At 39.8% G+C, this 17,467-nt stretch overlaps 1 protein-coding gene and 1 pseudogene across 1 annotated transcript in view; both read left to right on the forward strand.

Annotated features, from left to right (window-relative positions):
• Positions 1 to 17,467, forward strand: part of CPE (carboxypeptidase E) — a 109,133-nt gene that overhangs the window by 73,968 nt on the left and 17,698 nt on the right. Inside the window, exons 2-4 of the mRNA XM_019926715.2 lie at positions 5,131 to 5,327; positions 6,983 to 7,150; positions 16,475 to 16,592. Coding sequence (XP_019782274.1) covers positions 5,131 to 5,327; positions 6,983 to 7,150; positions 16,475 to 16,592 — 483 coding nt within the window. The remainder of the gene's footprint in view (positions 1 to 5,130; positions 5,328 to 6,982; positions 7,151 to 16,474; positions 16,593 to 17,467) is intronic.
• On the forward strand, positions 2,957 to 3,685 carry LOC101339249 (ubiquitin-conjugating enzyme E2 K pseudogene; annotated as a pseudogene).

The raw sequence follows: 17,467 nt of genomic DNA on the forward strand, positions 1-17,467 counted from the left end.
TCTGAGAATGCGGGATGGGGCAACAAGCACTGAGGACTCGGGGCGCAGCCTCCCTGACACTGCCTCAGGCCCCCTTCAGTTATTCAGTTATTCCCTTCACTGTTCCAGAAAGGAACATCTCAAGGGGAAGCTCTACTCTCAGCTATGCTGCTGGGAGCATGGGATTTAGGAAAAGACCATTCCTCTATTCATTTAGTCATGAATTTATTTAACTGATGTATCTGTGCTCTCACTGCATAGATGCCAGGCACAGGTGATACACACATGAGCTGACATAGACACCATCCCACTACATACAGTGTGGGATGGGGATTAAGCACATAATCACACTGATTAATGTACATTTTCCAACTGAGGTATTAAAAATAACAGAGGAACTGGACTTGGATGAAAGATACTTTAAGGAAACCATAGTTATCTGTTATCAGAGGGATGAGAGGGCAAAATATATGTGAGGAGTAGACAGCATCACAGAAGAGCCCTGTGCTGAAGGAGGTGTGGCTGGAAGACTGGAGAGGAGATGGTGCTTCAGGAGATGAGAGGTCCTCAGGCCAGGCCCCTTGGGGGTTAGAGATCCTATTGTTCTTGTGAAAGTAAGGTTCTTGTCTCCTCACAGAAAGAATTCAGAAAGGAGACAGGGAGGTTAAGAAAGTAAAGTGAGAATTTATATAAGCAAGAATACGCAAAAAAAAAAAAAAAGAATACGCTCTCAGAGGGAGAGTGGGCAGACAGGTAAGGAGCTGCCCTGGGTTTCTTTGGCAAGCCAGTTATGAGGGCCATACAAATGAAGGGGTGGAATTTCACTGGGGAAGGAGAGGTTTGGGGGTCGTCTTCCCTGATTTTCATCCCAGCTCCACCTTCCCAAGGGGAGGAGGGATTTCTGTCCTTATTTAGCTTTGATTGGAAGTGTCATAGCTTTGGTGCGTGATGGGAATTTCTTATCTGCAAGGCTAATTTTATTGTAATGAGAGCATAATGAGCAACAGGTTACATTCAGACACTGGAGATTCCTGCCTTTTCCCACCTTTCTTTGTCTGTTTCCAGGACACTTATAACCCCAAAATGTGTGGTTTCCCTTCAGTCTGGAAGTTCCTGCTTTTCTTTATCTGCCCGTGAACCCGCACTGTTTACAAGAGGCGTGGTTTCCTGCCACCTGGCCCCTGCCCCCCTTTCTCTGCTCACACCTAGTTACCTGCCTGCTCTAACACTATGGAGAACTTTGGTGTTTATGGTGAAGGCCAGTGGGAAGTTAACTGATGGATTTTCAGGTAGAGGGAACTATCTTTTGAAAAGATAGCTCTGGCTTTGGGAGGATAAAGGGCCAGAGAGAGGCCAGAGAGGTGGTGGTAACATTTCATTTTGGAGCCTTGAAGCTGGTTGGTTGTGGATCCAAAGTTCCTGCATGGTTGCCTCCCTCATAAACACTGTTCGCATGTCAGCGCCCTCCTCCAGACCCTGTGTTCCCTGAGTTCAGGAATGCTGCTTTACTTGCTTTCGGGGTCCCTATAGTGTCTGACACTGGGCTTTGCATACATTCAACAAAGGCTGTATTTAAACTGTGGCTCTTCCCCAACTCACAAGACGTGTCAGTCACCTTAAAAGATCACAGCCCTTCTGTATTCTGGTGACAGTATTATCTAGCGATCTAATTTGTTCCTTAAGACAGAGGAAGTGTATAAAAATACACTTTCCTTTTCTTTTGCTAACTCATATATGCCTTGTACTTTATTTCCACAAGTTAATATCTTCTATAAAATGACCTTTAGAGTCTATCTTTATGTCAACCTAAAGCATTGCTAGTGTCATTACTACCTCCTTACAAATATAATAGACATATTGGGGAGATTGGTTCCTGAGACTTCCTACAGAGCAGGAAGCAAAACCACATTGGAAATTTTCTGACTCTGGAAACATAAATAAATAAAGCAGTGATATGGAGTGGCACGGCCTGTGGCAGACTGGAAAAAGCACGCTCTATCCCAAGCATTCAAATTCAAACACAAGATAGTCTCTGATAGCCAAACAAAACACTGGGATGCTAAGTTTAGCTGCGTGACTATGAGTTTGCTATTCCTCCTTCAAGTGATTAAAGAATTTTAGTTTTTCAATCCAGAGGAATAATAGGAAATTTCAATGTGCTCACGTACTCATTATGAGTTGTGGGCCAAGCTCTTTTGAGTGACGAAAGCTCCAAAGTTGTGTTGGGGTAAAGCAGCAGGACCAGAAAGCCTCCAACACTGCAATCTTCTCTAATAACTTTGGGAGGCAGGCTTCTGAGACCCCACTGGCTTCCTGGTCTCTTACTTTCTTCCATAGTGGACTGGTGCAGTGTCCCCTGTGCCTCCATCCCACTAACACACACACTGAAGGGGTGAGTTTGACAGAAAGGAGGAAGATTATTATGACTTGAAATCAGAAACAAAGAAAACATCTCTTCCCACATGCATACCTTTGGCGCGTGTCTCTGGAGGTGGTTTAAGTGAGACTTTCTTTCCCTCTAAGTGAAAAATGAGGGACATATAAATACAGCCCTGACCCTGCTCCCACCTGATCCTTAGATTAAGATTAGCTTCAGCTCAGGCTGAGAGGTCACACAGGACATGGTCTCTGCAGCTGGCGGTCACTCAAATCACACACCCAGAAATCTCATACAAAGAATATTTAGGTAACATTTCTAAGAGAAGGATAATTCCAACTTCTTTTTTTTAACCAGGGGTGGGCAGTCCTAGTGATTTTGTAAATGGGAGGATCTTGTTCACTGCAGAAATTGGGTCTTTTGGGTGGATGAAGCAGAAAGGAGCAGAACAATAGGATTAATTAAGATTATTTTGGATTTTGGGGGCCGGGTGCGGAGGTGATTGCACACTCAGGAGAGCGCGGCGGCAGGGGTGGTATTGGCAGCGTTCGTGTGCTCGGGTGTGAATCGCCGAGGGAGGAGGCGGTGGAGGAAGAGGTGGCGGCGGTCGTAGTGGTGGCGGAGGAGGCGGGCACGAATCAGCTGCGGGCGGAGACATGGCCAACATCGCGGTGCAGCGAATCAAGCCGGAGTTCAAGGAGGTGCTGAAGAGCGAGGAGACGAGCAAAAATCAAACTAAAGTAGATCTTGTAGATGAGAATTTTACAGAATTAAGAGGAGAAGTAGCAGGACCTCCAAACACACCATATGAAGGAGGAAGATATCAACTAGAGATTAAAATACCAGAAACATATCTATTTAATCCCCCTAAGGTCCGGTTTATCACTAAAATATGGCATCCTAATATTAGTTCCATCACAGGGGCTATTTGTTTGAATATCCTGAAAGATCAATGGGCAGCAGCAATGACTCTCCGCACAGTATTATTGTCATTAGAAGCACTACTGGCAGCTGCAGAACCAGAAGATCCACAAGATGCAGTAGTAGCAAATCAGTACAAACAAAATCCCGAAATGTTCAAACAGACAGCTTGACTTGGGGCACATGTGTATGCTGGAGCACCAGTTTCTAGTCCAGAATACACCAAAAAAATAGAAAACCTATGTGCTATGGGCTTTGATAGGAATGCAGTAATAGTGGCCTTGTCTTCAAAATCTTGGGATGTAGAGACTACAGCAGAATTGCTTCTGAGTAACTGAGACATAGAGCTGCTGATATAGTCGAGCTTGACCCTTCTTGAGGAGCGTCAACGTCTGCTATTTTTAGGATTCTGCATAGATTTCTTTTAAACTGGCATTCTTGCCTAATGATGTTATCTAGGCACCATTGGAGACAAAATAATCTCTGCTCTGTAAATAAAGCTAATTAAACATCTCTGTAAATTAAAAAAAAAGATTATTTTGCTGCCATGCTCTGCAATTTTATTACTCCTCCTAAAATGCAATGGGATAGGCAGCATGATTTATGTTTGAATTCTGGGGCCTTCGGCAAAATTTATCCTCTTTGGCTGCATTTCTACAATAATGATAATAAAACTATCTGTCTCCTGTATTTTAGTGGGCTGTTATAAAGAGAAAACTAGATTATGTATGGTAAAGCACCTTACAATGACAAGACAATGTGATGTAATAATAATAATATTAAAAAAAATAGCAAACACATAGCACTGTTTTTTGCCAGGCACTGTTCTAAGCACTGACACTCATTATTTAACTTTATAATAATCTTATGAGGTAGAATCTAGGATCTCATTTATAAATGGGGAAACAGAGCCACAGAAAACTGAAGTAACTACTTGAGGCCAGCCAGTAAGAATTGGTGCCAGGATTTGAAACTACCCAGTCTGGCTCTAGAAGTTAATGCTTTTAGTCACTATGGTTTAAAAAAGAATGAAAAAAAAGTAGATTTTTAACTAAATGAGAAGACCAGCGTTTGAATCCTGGGTTCTTTGGCTGTGTAACTGAAGTCAGGCCTCTCAAGCAGTCTGAACTTTAGTTTGCTCACCTTAAAATACAGATGGGTAATAATACCTATTTTTAGCTGTTTGGTGGGGACTAAATAAGAAAACATGAAAGTTCACTGTTTAATGGTAGGATGCACACGATGTACTATTATTAGTTATGGGGGGGGGTGTATATTTGTCTGCTCGGGCTGCCATAACAAAATACCACAACAGACACTTATTTTCTCACAGTTCTGGAAGATGGAAGTCCAAGGTCAAGGCACCTGCAGTGTTAGTTTCTGATGAGGCCTCTCTTCCTGACTTGCAGGCAGCTGCCTGCCTGAGGCGTCCTCATATGGCCTTTTATTCATGCATGTGGAGAGAGAGACAGAACCTTTGGTGTCTCTTCCTCTTCTTATAAGGACAACAATCCTTCTGGATTATGACCTCATTTAACCTTAATTACCTCCTTAAAGGTCTTATCTCCAAATACAGTCACATTGGTACTTAGGGCTTCAACCTATGATTTTGGGGGGCATAATTCACTGCATAACAAGTGGGAAGCTGGGGAGAGAGAACTAGAAGGACAGAGGGGCATTTGGAGTATTTTATTTTTAGCGCAGATTTCTTAGGCATCAGCTGTGGAGGGCAAAGAAGTTATCAGCTGTGTGTAATAAATTGGTAACTATACAATACTTTTTACACTATGTCATTTGCCTTCTCTTTGGTGCGATAGAAAAAGTCTCCATACTATCTATTTTTGCGCTTTTAGGTGAGCCTGAATTTAAATACATTGGGAATATGCATGGCAATGAGGCTGTTGGACGGGAACTGCTGGTTTTCCTGGCCCAGTACCTGTGCAACGAATACCAAAAGGGGAATGAGACAATCGTCCAGCTGATCCACAACACCCGGATCCACATCATGCCCTCCCTCAACCCTGATGGCTTTGAGAAGGCAGCATCTCAGGTGGGTGTGGGCCAGCTCACAACAGGGCATGCTTGCTTTTTTTTAATGGTTTGTACATATATGCTCACATATAAGGAATATATGCTCACATGAAGCTTACAGATAGTGCAGGGGCGGGTATAAGTGATATGGTGTTTAATTTGCTGGTAAGGAAAAAGTGCAGAAGGTAAGGGATGGTGGGCGAGGGTTTCTTCAGCAGAGATCGTGAATGAGAGATTTTGTTAGTCAATATTAAATTAATGTTTTGTTTTCGTTGTTAAATGAATCATATTTATTCATTCATGTGTGTGACTAGGTAAATTTCTTCCTAAAAATCTAGAAGTTTGAAAACTATCTACTGCCATGTATTGAAGAGTGAGGCCATTGCTGTCTCTGAATGAGGCGATACCATAGCGCCCTCTACTGAAATCAAGGAATGAGGATTTTTGGCCAATGTTTCACTGATGTATAATCCTTATCTATATGTGATGTGTAAAGTAAAAACAAACAAACAAATCAAAACAAAACCCTCCTATCTACAAATCAAAATTAATTTAATACATTTTAACTGTTAGAGAAGCTGAGAAGTAATTATGTTTTCACAGTTAAGTGTGCTCCCTTTTTGTTTAGACAGGGATGGAGGACATTTTATTTTCTACAGTTTGAAATAATTTTCTTATTTTACGGGAACATATTAAAGCATATATTTAGTATGTTAATCTATAGTTAAGAAGTTGTTTTGTACCTTAAAAATAAAAGATCAAGTGACCAGACAGTGAATTTCTGTAAGTATAATATTGATATAATTTCTAAAGTTATGAGAGAAAAATTCTAGTAACATAGAGAATTAAATTATTGACTATTTTAAGGTGATATTCAGAACTGTAAGACAGGATAGACAAAAAACTGTCATTGCTATTTTCTGTCTTATAGGTTTTGATTCCTCACAGTCTAAGGTATCTGAGTTTACATGACTTTAAGAATATGGGCATTATCTCTATATTAGAGATCTAGTAAAATTTAACAGTAAAACAAGAAAATCTACATTATGGAATATAACTGAATATTCTGGAAATTTATTAAATTTCCAGATTATATCATTAGTGAAATGAAAGGTTTCAAATTGAACAAAAAATTTTCAACTTACAAAGTTGAAACAAAAGTTCTAGAGCTCATATATTTTCATGAAGACGGTAAGAGAGAGGTATATTATTAATATGTAAACAATTCATGTTAAACTCATTTTAAGCATCTAACCTTCTCTAGTAATTTATTCTTTTGAATATTTAGAAGTAGTTGCTGTGGTTTCCAGAGGCAGTGAGTATTTTACTTAAACCAAGTACAGAGTGGCATGCTGTGAGATGGCATGCCATCTACTACTAACACACATGGACTTTTTTTGCAGTTTGATGTTGAATATCTTTTAAATAAAATTATTATTGACATGTAAAATATCGTTCGTTGAGAATATTTTCAAAATATCCATAATACATACTTTAAACCTGATACTTTCATGTGTATATCAGTAAGATAGTGAAAATGCCATTGTAGGAGGATATTGTTGAAATGAATAATCTTAATAAATTATTTTAAAAACCATTAATGAAGACCTTAAATAGATGGTAACAATAATAATAAATAACTGATGATTTTCCTCTGATTTTTTTTTTTTTCAGCCTGGTGAGCTGAAGGACTGGTTCGTGGGTCGAAGCAATGCCCAGGGAATAGATCTGAACCGGAACTTTCCTGACCTGGACAGAATAGTTTATGTTAATGAGAAAGAAGGTGGTCCAAATAATCATCTGTTGAAAAATCTGAAGAAAATTGTGGATCAAAACACAAAGGTAAAGAACATGTATGGTTTTCCTGGGTTCTGTCCTCCAGCCTAAGGAAAGATGTCTGTTATCTTCATCACAATGAAGGACACAGGAGTGTTGTGAAAGCTTGTATGGGATAGTTCACTATGGCTGTGAAAGTCAAGGCTGGGACGCCTGGGGCCTGGAAACTAGTCCTGCCCCTAGAAGTGGTCAGGGGTTTAGGGAGTGGGAGGCAGGGACAGGGGTAGGAGGGAGAACCCAGTTGTCTAGAAAGTCTTTTTGGCCTCTTTAGAGGCCCTTTATCAGCACATCTGATTAGCAACTCCTACAGCATTCCACCTTGTTGAACTTTTTCTTATTTTCCAGAACTTTCTCCTCTTCTGCCTTGCACAACTGCACTTCCTCCTACCTCTTCTAGTACCTTTCAAACCACTCCTCAGTTTCTTTCCCTGCTCCTTCTGCCTTGGCCTAAATGCTGGCCTTCAGGGTCCCATCTGCTACCCTCCTGTCTCTCCTTGGGTTTCCATCCTCTCCTGGACCTTCAGTGTTGTCCATTATACAAATTCTCCCAGATCTCTTTTGCCTGCTCACTGAGTCCCTTTATCTGGTGACACCTGGGGCCTCAAGCTCAGCATGACCAGAAATAAATCATTCCATAAGAAAACACTATTCTCTCCTTTACTTGATCGTCAAAGCCTTGATTTTTCCGTCTCTGTCACCACTCACCACACATGTAACCAGACCTTGGCAATTTGTCCTCCTGACACCTTTCAGCCTCTCCTTCCTCTGCCAACTCAGGCCCTGTGGTTTGCTCTGACGAGGAAGGGAGCCCCCATTCCTGTTTGGGGTTCAGCCTCTCCCAGCTCCATTCAGTCTTCTCAAATTCCTCCAGAGTGATCTTCATACACAAATTATTGCTCTATTGCTGAAAAACCCTAACCTTGCCGGGTCTCCACCGCCCAGAGGATAAAGGAAAAGACTCAAAATGTCAGAATAGTGTGATGGTTTAGTGTGGAGGCTCTGGAGGCAGCCACTTTGCTTCAAATTCTGGTTCTGTCCTTGCTGTGTGAGTTTTGCAAAGTTCTGTAACCACTGTGTGCTTCCTCCCCTTCATCCGAAGTGTGGACGTGACAATAGCATCCAGCCCATAGTGAGGTTATGAGGATTGGATGAGCCAGTACATGTGAAGTGCTGGAGGCCAGGACCTGGAATTGTTACTGCTGTGTCAGCGTCATTGCTCAGTGCTCTGTTATGGACCACAAGGTCAGATGGACGCACACACCCACTAAACACTGGGTTTGAACACTATTTTCAGTTCCACAGAGGGGAGGCGAGCCCATCACAGAGGAACGGCAAGGACTGCTGGGGGCAGCCCCCACTGCGTCTTGTGTCTTTCCAGGCAATGCAACTCTGGCTTATCAGCTTCTTCTAGTATTTTTCCTAAGTGAGAGCTTGGAAAAGACGGTGTCTCCATTTTATTACAGTTCCAGGGCCATTCAAGTTTCCCTTGGCTGCTGGCAGCTGCCAGCTCAGCCACTCTTTAATCTGGCTTTGATATGCCATGTACTCCGTAAGCATACTGTCTTCTACTAACTTTATGTTCACAGTGCTCTTCCCTTTCCTTCCATGTCACCTCCTCTGTGAAGCCTTCCTCTCCTCCTCCAGACAGATCCTGTTGAGCCTGCCTTTATGTTCTTTATATATATTTCCAGTCTGGTGCTTATAGTTGTATAGAACTTTATAGATGTTATATTATTATTTGTTTACACAGCTGTTTTTCTTTGTGATTCTAGATTTTAGTCCCTTGATTACAGGAATTAGAATTCCTATTTGAGTCTGACTCATAGTAGGCTTGAAGCCTATTATGAATGAGTGCAGTCCAGCCTGGCAAGCAGATCGCAACACCAGCTGCTGGAGTTCCAGACACGCACTCAGCACGTGGCTGGGACACTGTGTAGAGGATCCAGGAGAGAGGGAGTCTCAGCTTATTGGTCTAAAATTCTTCAAATTCTCCTGCCTGTATTTAAAGTTCATCCCAGAAACCTGGACTGAGCCTATAAGTGGGGACTGGTCTGTGAAAAGGGCTGCCAGGGGCTGAGGATTTTGGCAGAACTTGATAAGTGACTCACTTAAACACTCCTGTTTCTTATTTTTTTTAAAAATTAATTAATTAATTTATTTATTTTTGACTGTGTTGGGTCTTCGTTTCTGTGCGAGGGCTTTCTCTAGTTGCGGTGAGCGGGGGCCACTCTTCATCGCAGTGCGCGGGCCTCTCACTGTCATGACCTCTCTTGTTGCAGAGCACAGGCTCCAGACGCGCAGGCTCAGTAGTTGTGGCTCACGGGCCTAGTTGCTCCACGGCACGTGGGATCTTCCCAGACCAGGGCTCGAATCTGTGTCCCCTGCGTTGGCAGGCAGATTCTCAACCACTGTGCCACCAGGGAAGCCCCAACACTCCTGTTTCTGAGTCACAGATTTGCAGTTTCTCAGCCCCTAAACCATCTTTCCCTGGAGAAGGAAGAGCTGGAAAAGCAAAGGGCAGGGGCAATTAGAGGGGAAAAGAGGGTAGTCTTGTGTGATGACCTGTGAGGCCTAAGACTGAAATGAAAAACTGTTCTGGAAGCCCAGTGTGGGTATCAGCCCAAACTTTCCCCCTTGCCCATGCTGTCTGTTAAAACTAAGGAATGAGAGAAAGAATTCCTGTCACCTATCATAGAAAAATTGAGAAATAAACTCACGTTGACAGGATAGGAGATTAGCAGCCTTCATGTAAGTGCCTTCATTTTCAGCCAGCACTGCCTTCCTCTTCCTCAATGGGACTTGTATCATATTTATATTAGATGTTTCATATTTCTAGTTTAAGCAATACTTTTTAAAAATGATGTTTGTTCAAGGCACTTTAAAAAAATTAGAGCTTTTATTTTAAATAGTCTCAATGTCAATACTTTTTCTGGGTAAAGGTAAAATTAAAAAAATGCATAAAAATTAAATTTTAGTCTCTTTTCTGGAACAGAAGTAAGATTTGTTTATATTTTACTAAATCTTCAGTAAACCTGCTTAAATCACGGGATGATATTGCCCATGTCTGGCTCATCTCCTTTTTCCATCTTTGTCAATTAGACACAGATAGTGTTTGGACCCAGCCCAGTACAAGATACATAGTAGATATTTCATTAATGTTATTACACATCACCCCTTTCTCACTTCGCCTTCTTGGCCTTGTAGTGGTGTGTGTGTTTGTAGGTATGTGTGTGTGTGTGTGTGTATGTATTTACTGAGATATAATTTATAGCATTATTTAATTTGAGGTATACAACATAATGATTTGATATTTTATATATTGTGAAATGATCACCATAATAAGTCTAGTTAACATCCATCACCATACACAGTTACACTTTTTTTTTCTTGCGGGGAGAACTTGTAAGATCTTCTCTCTTAGCAACTTTCAAATATACAGTACGGTATTATTAACTATCTACTCTATGCTGTACATGGCATGCCTAGGACTTATTTATTGTTTAACTGGAAGTCTGTACTTTTGACTCTCTTCACGTATTTCATCCACCCCCAGCCTCCTGCCTCTGGCACCCACCAATCTGTTCCCTGTTTCCTTAGAGTGGTTTTAAAATCTCTATGGTTGTAGGAATCAGGGGTTAAATATACAGATTCCTTATTTACAACAGCCAAGATATGGAAGCAACCTAAGTGTCCATCAACGGAGGAATGAATAAAGAAGATGTGGTACATATATACAATGGAATATTACTCAGCCATAAAAGAGAATGAAATTTTGCCATTTGCAACAACATGGATAGACTTGGAGGGCATTAGGCTAAGTGAAATAAGTCAGACAAGAGAAAGATAAATACTGTATGATATCACTTATAGGTGAAATATAAAAAAAGAACAGGCTAGTGAATATTACAAAAAAGAAGCAGACTCACAGATATAGAGAACAAACTGGTGGTTACAGGGAAGGGGGAGGGGCAAGATAAGGGTCATGGATTAAAAGGTAAACTACTATGTATAAATAAGTAAACTACAAGGATATATTGTACAGCACAGGCAATATAGCCAATATTTTATAATAGCTACAAATGGAGTATAACCTTTAAAAATTGTGAATCACTGTGTTGTACACTGAAACTTATATAATATTGCACATCAACTATACGTCAATTTTAAAAACTGTAGATTCCTGTGATTGCTGAATCAAGAAGCCTGGGGTGTATATGCTATGGGAATGAGTGATAGAGAGGAACTTACATTTTACCAAGTCCTCCAGAGGCTCTCCTTGCTCTTCCGAACCTCTCTGAATACAAGGTCTCTCCTGCTCCCCGGAGTTCTTCCTGCTAAGTCATTTCTCATCTGCTCTCAAGCTCTTCAGCCCGGTCACTTCCACTATTATCTGGGCTCGGTACATGAGCCTTGGCTTGGACTGTATGGAAACAGAGTGATTAAATCAAATAATTATATTAAATACTTGTCTTTAATGGCTAGAGTGGTGAAGAAAATGGAATAAATATAGCTTTGATATATTTTAAGAGCCAAAGCCATCTACTTATAGAGCATAACATTTGAGTTATATTTACAGTCTTTATGTAGTTTTTTTTTTTTGCTGTACGCGGGCCTCTCACTGTTGTGGCCTCTCCCATTGCGGAGCACAGGCTCCGGACGTGCAGGCTCAGCGGCCATGGTTCACGGGCCCAGCCGCTCCGCGGCATGTGGGATCTTCTTGGACCGGGGCACGAACCCGTGTCCCCTGCATCGGCAGGCAGACTCTCAACCACTGCGCCACCAGGGAAGCCCATATTTACAGTCTTTAAATGGAAGTTTTAAAGATAGGTCATAATTGGCTCTGGATTCTGTTAAGGGCTCCATCTAAGAGGTGCTCCAAAGCCTTCTCTATGGATTAGTTAAATATGTGATTACAATACCCAGGAGATTTCAGCATTTAGTCAGCCTAAAAGACTCTATTAATAGTCAAAGAGAAATGAGTTCAACTTATCCAATTGTGGAGTTTGCTTGCTTGCTTTTGAACATCTAGTAACATGAATATTAGCAATAGTGTATGTAATAGGAATTAACAGTAGGCTAAACCTAATAGCCACATACGACTTTGTGTATTCGGGACTGTATCTTTTTTTTTCTTTTTCTCTTTTAAAAAAACAGCTTTGTTGAGATATGATTTACATACCATAGAACTCACCCATGTGAAGTGTACAATTCAGTGGTTTTTAGTACATTCACAGGTAATGAGCAACCAATACCACACAGTTTTGGAATATTTTTATCATCTCAGAAAGAAACCCCATACCCTTTAGCTATCACCCCACTATCCCTCCACCCCCACTCCAGCCTTAAACCACTAATCTGCTTTCTGTTTCTGTGGACTTCCTTGTTCTGGCCACTTCATATGAGTGGAATCATATAATATGTGGTCTTTCGTGCCTGGCTTGTTTCACTGAGCACGTTTTCAAGGATCATTTACGTTGTGGCGTGTGATATTTCAGGACTGTATCTTTAAATTTGCTTCAAAAAACATTTTCTTTAAAAACTTTTTTATTAAAAAATTAATATTTTATTATAAACAAAAAGATAAAGCAAATATAAATAAGCAGAAAAATAACCCATTACCCAGCATTCTTAAATGACCACCATTCACATTTTGGTATGTGTCCTTCAAAATTATTTCTTACACATGAATCAACATATAAATATATGGAAACATGCCATTTTGAACCTTTTCAGGTGAATAATAAATACAAGGGTACAGTCTGCCGCAGAATGGTGTTGCCTCCTGAGCTCACATTCAAACCTATCCTTCGCTCCAGGGAGTATTTGCTTGCTTCTCTGTCCAAATCTACCTTATTTTTCCCCCGAGACATTGTGAAGTTCTACCTCCTTCCTGAAATCCTTAGTGATTTTCCAAACCACAGAGATTTCTGTCTCGTCTGAACTCAGTGAAATATTTGTCAGAGCCAATCACTGGGTTTTGAATAAATAGGAAAGATGGGGCAGATGTACAAACAAGAGGACTGACAAGGAATTCAGCAGTAAAAGAAAAACTTCTGAACAGAATATTATAGAAGGATGTGTGACAAACCCATATCATATAATATTAATGCCATTCTTGAGCAATCGAGCCTAATAAACCGTAAATTCGTTGCAAAAAAGCATAAACGTTATAGATTTTTTGATTAAATTGTCCTATATTAGTTATTTTAAAGTTGATTTAAATTAAAATTTAAACTGGATTTGATTTAAATTAATTTAAACTTTAGAAACAAATTTAAGTGTATATAAGAATTTAGGTTATGAAAAGGGAGTGTTTCAGATTATTATGGAAAGAATAGATTATTCAATAAATGGAATTGAGACAAATCCATCTCACAAATATTAGCATAGATCAAAATAAAATCTAGATGTATTATGACTTAAATATAAAAAGTATGAACCTAGTAAAAGAAAACTTTGGTAAATTTGTCATTTTTGGAGTGGGATAGAACTTTCTAAATCCCAGTATAGAAAACTGGCATATGGTGGCCGCTTAATAGTTTTTGAATAAAGGAATGAAATATAAAAGCAAAGGACAAGACCATAAAAAAAGATCAGTAGATTTGACAACATAAATATCTTAATGTTTTATATTTTAATTATTATCATTCTTAAATTTGAAAGGCAAATAAGAAACTTGGAAAATATCTATAATATGTAGTAGATAGAGGGTTAATGTTTTTAATAAATAAACAACTCTTGCAAATTAATAAGAAAATATGCATTTCAATAGAAAAATCAGTTAAACCATGTATAAACATGTCACCAAAGAATAAACCTAAATGGTCACTAAACATTTAAAAAACTGCTCTAGGGCTTCCCTGGTGGCGCAGTGGTTGCGAGTCCGCCTGCCGATGCAGGGGACGTGGGTTCGTGCCCCGGTCCGGGAGGATCCCACATGCCGCGGAGCGGCTGGGCCCGTGAGCCATGGCCGCTGGGCCTGCGCATCTGGAGCCTGTGCTCCGCAACGGGAGAGGCCACAGCAGTGAGAGGCCCGAGTACCACACCCCTCGACAAAAAAAAAAAAAAAAAAAAAAACTGCTCTAGTTTTATTAATCAAAGAATGAAAATTTAAAAAATTCCATTTGTCATGTATCAAAGTGACAGACTTAAAAAACGCATATCCCATGTTGGTAAGAGTAATTACAAATGACAGGTTTATTATAGTGTTGCTGGGTATATTGTTGTATCTTTCAGGGGTGCAGTCTGGAATACATTTAAAAATTTTTTTTCTAAATGTGCTTAGTTTTTGGTCAATTCTTTCCATTTCTAGGGAAATTTCCCTTAAAAAAATGTGGATCTGCACAAAGAGTGCAGCTACAAGTGTGTTCACAGCATTTTTTTTTTCATAGTAAACAAGTCAATACCCAGCAATTGGCGATCCACCCCCCACAGATTTATTGAAGTATAATTGACACATAAAAATTGTATAGATTTAAGATGTACAGTGTGATGATTTGATATACGTATATGCTGTGAAATGGTCACCACAATCCAGCTAATTAACACATCCATCACCTCCCATAGTTATCTTTTTTTTTCTTTTGTGTTGGGAACACTTGTGACCTACTCTCTTAGAAAATTTCAAGCACACAATACAGTATTATTAAGTCATCTGGGGATACATTAGATTCCCAGAGCTAATTCGTTCTGTAACTGAAAGTTTGTACCCTTTGACCAACATCTTCCTATTTTCTCCTCCTCTTCCACCAAGTGGAGGTCCTTAGTAGTGCTCATGTTTGAGTCCAGTCCTACTACTCCCAATGAGGTGGCCTCACGCTATTCCCCGACTTCTCTGTGTCTCACTTTACGCATCAGTAAAATGGGGGTATGTGCAGTCCCTATCTCATAGGGTGGATGTGAAAATTCAGTGTGTCACACAGAAAGTGTTTAATAAGTATTAGCTGTTATTTTTTCCATGTTTAAGAATATGTCCATACATTGGATACTACTCAGTCATTGAAATAATAATTCAGTGACATGAAAAAGGGTTATCTGTTGAGCAAAATAGGTGGCATACAAAATGGTATATAAATGATATTAATTTCCTTTGTGTTTATCTCCTCTACATTTTTTACAATGAACATATTTTTTATAGTGAGAATAAGATAAACCGAACAAATAATAAAGACAATGTCCTATTCTAAATCACAATCACACTTTTCCACAATTAGAAGTAGCCTACATGAAAAATAGGATAGTTTTGATACATTAAAGCTGACATACTGAAAACAATGTGGGATTTATAGTTTATATACTGGATTTGAATCTTAAATGTCTGAACTTGGACACGTCATTAACACTCCCAACTCTCAGATTCTCCCCTGCAAAATGGGGATGTATATCCCCTATCAAATGGGGATGTTGTGAAGCTCAATAAAATAGTGTATGTGAGAGCTATTCATAAACTGAACAGAGACATACAAATACAAGATCTAATTATAAACCATCAAAACCTACTGATGCTTTTAGTTATTCTGTCCCAAAGAACAATATGAATCACATCTCCAGTAAAAAGCTTTCTTTTTTTTAAATCAGAGAGGTACTTGGTAGTTTGAGAGTCTTCCTAGTTGCTATTAAAAACTCATCACATAAAGTATCAAGCTTTTGGCTCAGTTTAATTCTTTGGTATACATTTCGTTCCTCCTTTGTTTTGCTTCCAAGGTATGAGGGGCTGTGAATCATTCAAAAGACAACATGAATTCCTGAAACTTTTGCCTTTGTTTTAAAATTTAAGATGATCATCCCGAAGTAAACTATTTGATGGTGAAATCTGGAAGAGACCCAATTTAATTTTTTTCTTAGGAAAAATGTTTAAAGTAGTTGAAGGGAATTGGAAAAATAGTGAGCAAAAATTGGAAGGAAAATCAACCATGTTTCTTCAGTTGCACCACCACAGAGAAAGAACCCTGTTCTGCGGCTCAGCTATTTTCTTTTCTCCTTGTCTTATCCTTAATTATTATTAACAAAGATCAGATGGAGTTGTGCCCAAATTTGTAAGTGATTTGTATGCTGTTTTTCACGTTACAAAGAAAGAAAAGCTGGCAGCTTTTAAGTAGAACTTTCAAGGAAATCGAAATATTTTTTATAAGTCTGAGAAAGATAGAGATGGGGAATGCTGCTCCTTTCTTTCTACGAAAACAATCACAGAGTGCTTGGAATATGACCAGCTTTCAGTTGTTGTTTTTGGTTTTTGTTGTTGTTTTTACCTTTTCTATGTCTTTTCTGTCAAGTGATCCCACCAATGACTGCCACATTTAGAATCCTTTTAATCTCTAATCTTTAATACAGCTTGCTCCTGAGACCAAGGCTGTCATTCATTGGATTATGGATATTCCTTTTGTGCTTTCGGCCAATCTTCATGGAGGAGACCTTGTGGCTAATTACCCATATGACGAGACACGGAGCGGTAGGTGTCCTTCCTGCTTCTGTAATTGGTTCAAGGTTTACAATTCGTTTACAAGAGTTTATTGGATGATTTCTGTAATATTCTTTTAAGGGACTGGTCATTCAGTGATTTTGCCTGTAGAAATACATCTACTGAACTGGAATATCCCCTATTTCATGTGGTATTGGCATATATATCTGGCAGAAAAAGACGATAAATTTTAAAAAAAAGTTTAGGTGAAGAGAAACATGATCTTGACTGAATACTCAGAGAAGGGAGAGGGAGAAAACAGACGTCATGAACTTGGGTCACTCTTGGACTCTGGTAAAATGGAGGAGTAATGGAATTTATGTAGGTTTATGTACAAGATAGCTTAAAAATGGAGGCAGCCTTTTGCTGCTCCATCAGGGCCCATATACATCTCTGCATGTGTCTTTTTGTGCACTCACACTTATGTATTTGTTGTTTTTTTTTTTTTTTTTTTTTGCGGCACGTGGTCATCTCGCTGTTGTGGCCTCTCCCGTTGCGGAGCACAGGCTCTGGTCGCGCAGGCTCAGCGGCCATGGCTCACGGGCCCAGCCGCTCCACGGCATGTGGGATCTTCCCAGACCGGGGCACAAACCCGTGTCCCCTGCATCGGCAGGCGGACTCTCAACCACTGCGCCACCAGGGAAGCCCCCACTTCTGCATTTGGAACTGTTTCTTGGTGGTGTCAGGGAGGGGAAGTGATGCTTTGGTTTCCTTTAACTAGTTTTAGTTAAGCTTTAACTAGTTTTAGTTAAGCACAACAAACTTTAGCCAGGTAGATATTATCAGCTTAATTTTTGTTGTTCCAGGAAATTTCCTGCTTTGAATGGATTCTTAGGAGCCTTTGAAAAGTTAGGTCTTTGTAAACA

This window comes from Tursiops truncatus, chromosome 5, assembly GCF_011762595.2.
Source record: "Tursiops truncatus isolate mTurTru1 chromosome 5, mTurTru1.mat.Y, whole genome shotgun sequence".
In the NCBI taxonomy this organism is placed as follows: domain Eukaryota; kingdom Metazoa; phylum Chordata; class Mammalia; order Artiodactyla; family Delphinidae; genus Tursiops; species Tursiops truncatus.